The 1,124-nt window shown below is 29.6% G+C and overlaps 1 protein-coding gene across 1 annotated transcript; it reads right to left on the bottom strand.

The window, feature by feature from the left end:
- Nucleotides 1–411: 411 nt before the first annotated feature.
- Nucleotides 412–963, bottom strand: LOC111037096 (the record flags this gene model as incomplete). The annotated part of the gene is made up of 1 exon (XM_022319470.1): nt 412–963. A coding segment is annotated over one exon (552 nt), but the record flags the coding sequence as incomplete, so codon positions are not given.
- Between the last annotated feature and the right edge of the window lie 161 nt (nt 964–1,124).

Raw genomic sequence — 1,124 nt, 5'->3', positions numbered from 1 at the left:
ATTAAATCAGAAAAAACAAATATCAATATGTGAAATTTAAATTAAAACCACAATTTTTCATCTTCATTACATGCCTTGTTTTTGACCAAAAAAAAAAAAATGGTAATTTTATGCTTAATTGTATACATACCTGGTTGATTGGGATCTAGGACATTTTGGCGTGGCCGTTTTGGCGTGGCCGTTTTGTCGTGGCCGTTTTGTCGTGGCCGTTTTGGCATAGCCGTTTTGGCATGAAGCCATTTTGACGAGAAGCTGTTTTGGCGTAAATGTCTCAGGTTATTTATAGTATAAAATAAAAATAAATAAAATAAAATTATTTGTTATCATTTATTCGATTTAAAAAAATTCAGTTGATTAAAAAATTTTTAAAAAAATTTAAAAAAATACAAAAAACTTACTAAAAAAACATTATTATTGTAAAGAAATATTATGTGCTACACCTCTTAAATATGTTAAAATGTCTCGTGTATCTGCTTCTTGAACTATTTTTAATAGACGTTTGTCTGTGTCAATGTATTTTTTGAGCTTTTTAGAGGGACTCCTTCCTGATTCCAATTGAAATAAATATGTATCTCTTCCAGCTTGAATCTTTTTTAAGCACGTTATAAATGACCATATTGTAGGATGAACCGTTCCCATTTCAACATTTATTCTACGGTTGGCAGCCTCTGCATGATTATTTGTTCTGTGTTTACCATTTAAAACTCGTTCGTATAAATTCCAAATTGATGGTGGAAATCTAGCAGGTCTCCGTCCACGTCCATTTCGATTTAATCTTCCGATATAATTATCTTCAAACCATTCAAGCAAGGGCTGAAGTTCTTCTGGTAAATATGCATCTAATGCGTCGATTGCCATGTCAATATTGTTGATGCAAACAAATGCAATTGAAATTATCATTTTAACATGAATAGAAAAATCTGCATCGTTATTATATTTTGATATAAGATGCAATTCGCCAATTTTTTTTTTGAAATTTTTTGTGAGATGAAAAAAACAACCATAAATAATAATATTTGGGTAATGTTTTTTCACTGCATTTATAACAGCTAATTCAAAGTCTAATGAAATTGATGTAGGATTTAACCCAGGACATAGATTTATTAACATTTGAAAAAGTTTTT

The sequence above is a fragment of the Myzus persicae genome, unplaced genomic scaffold (genome assembly GCF_001856785.1).
Source record: "Myzus persicae strain clone G006 unplaced genomic scaffold, MPER_G0061.0, whole genome shotgun sequence".
Taxonomy (NCBI): Eukaryota; Metazoa; Arthropoda; class Insecta; order Hemiptera; family Aphididae; genus Myzus; species Myzus persicae.
The sequence above is the reverse complement of the archived record's forward strand: the minus strand, read 5'-3'. Positions and strand labels throughout refer to the sequence as shown.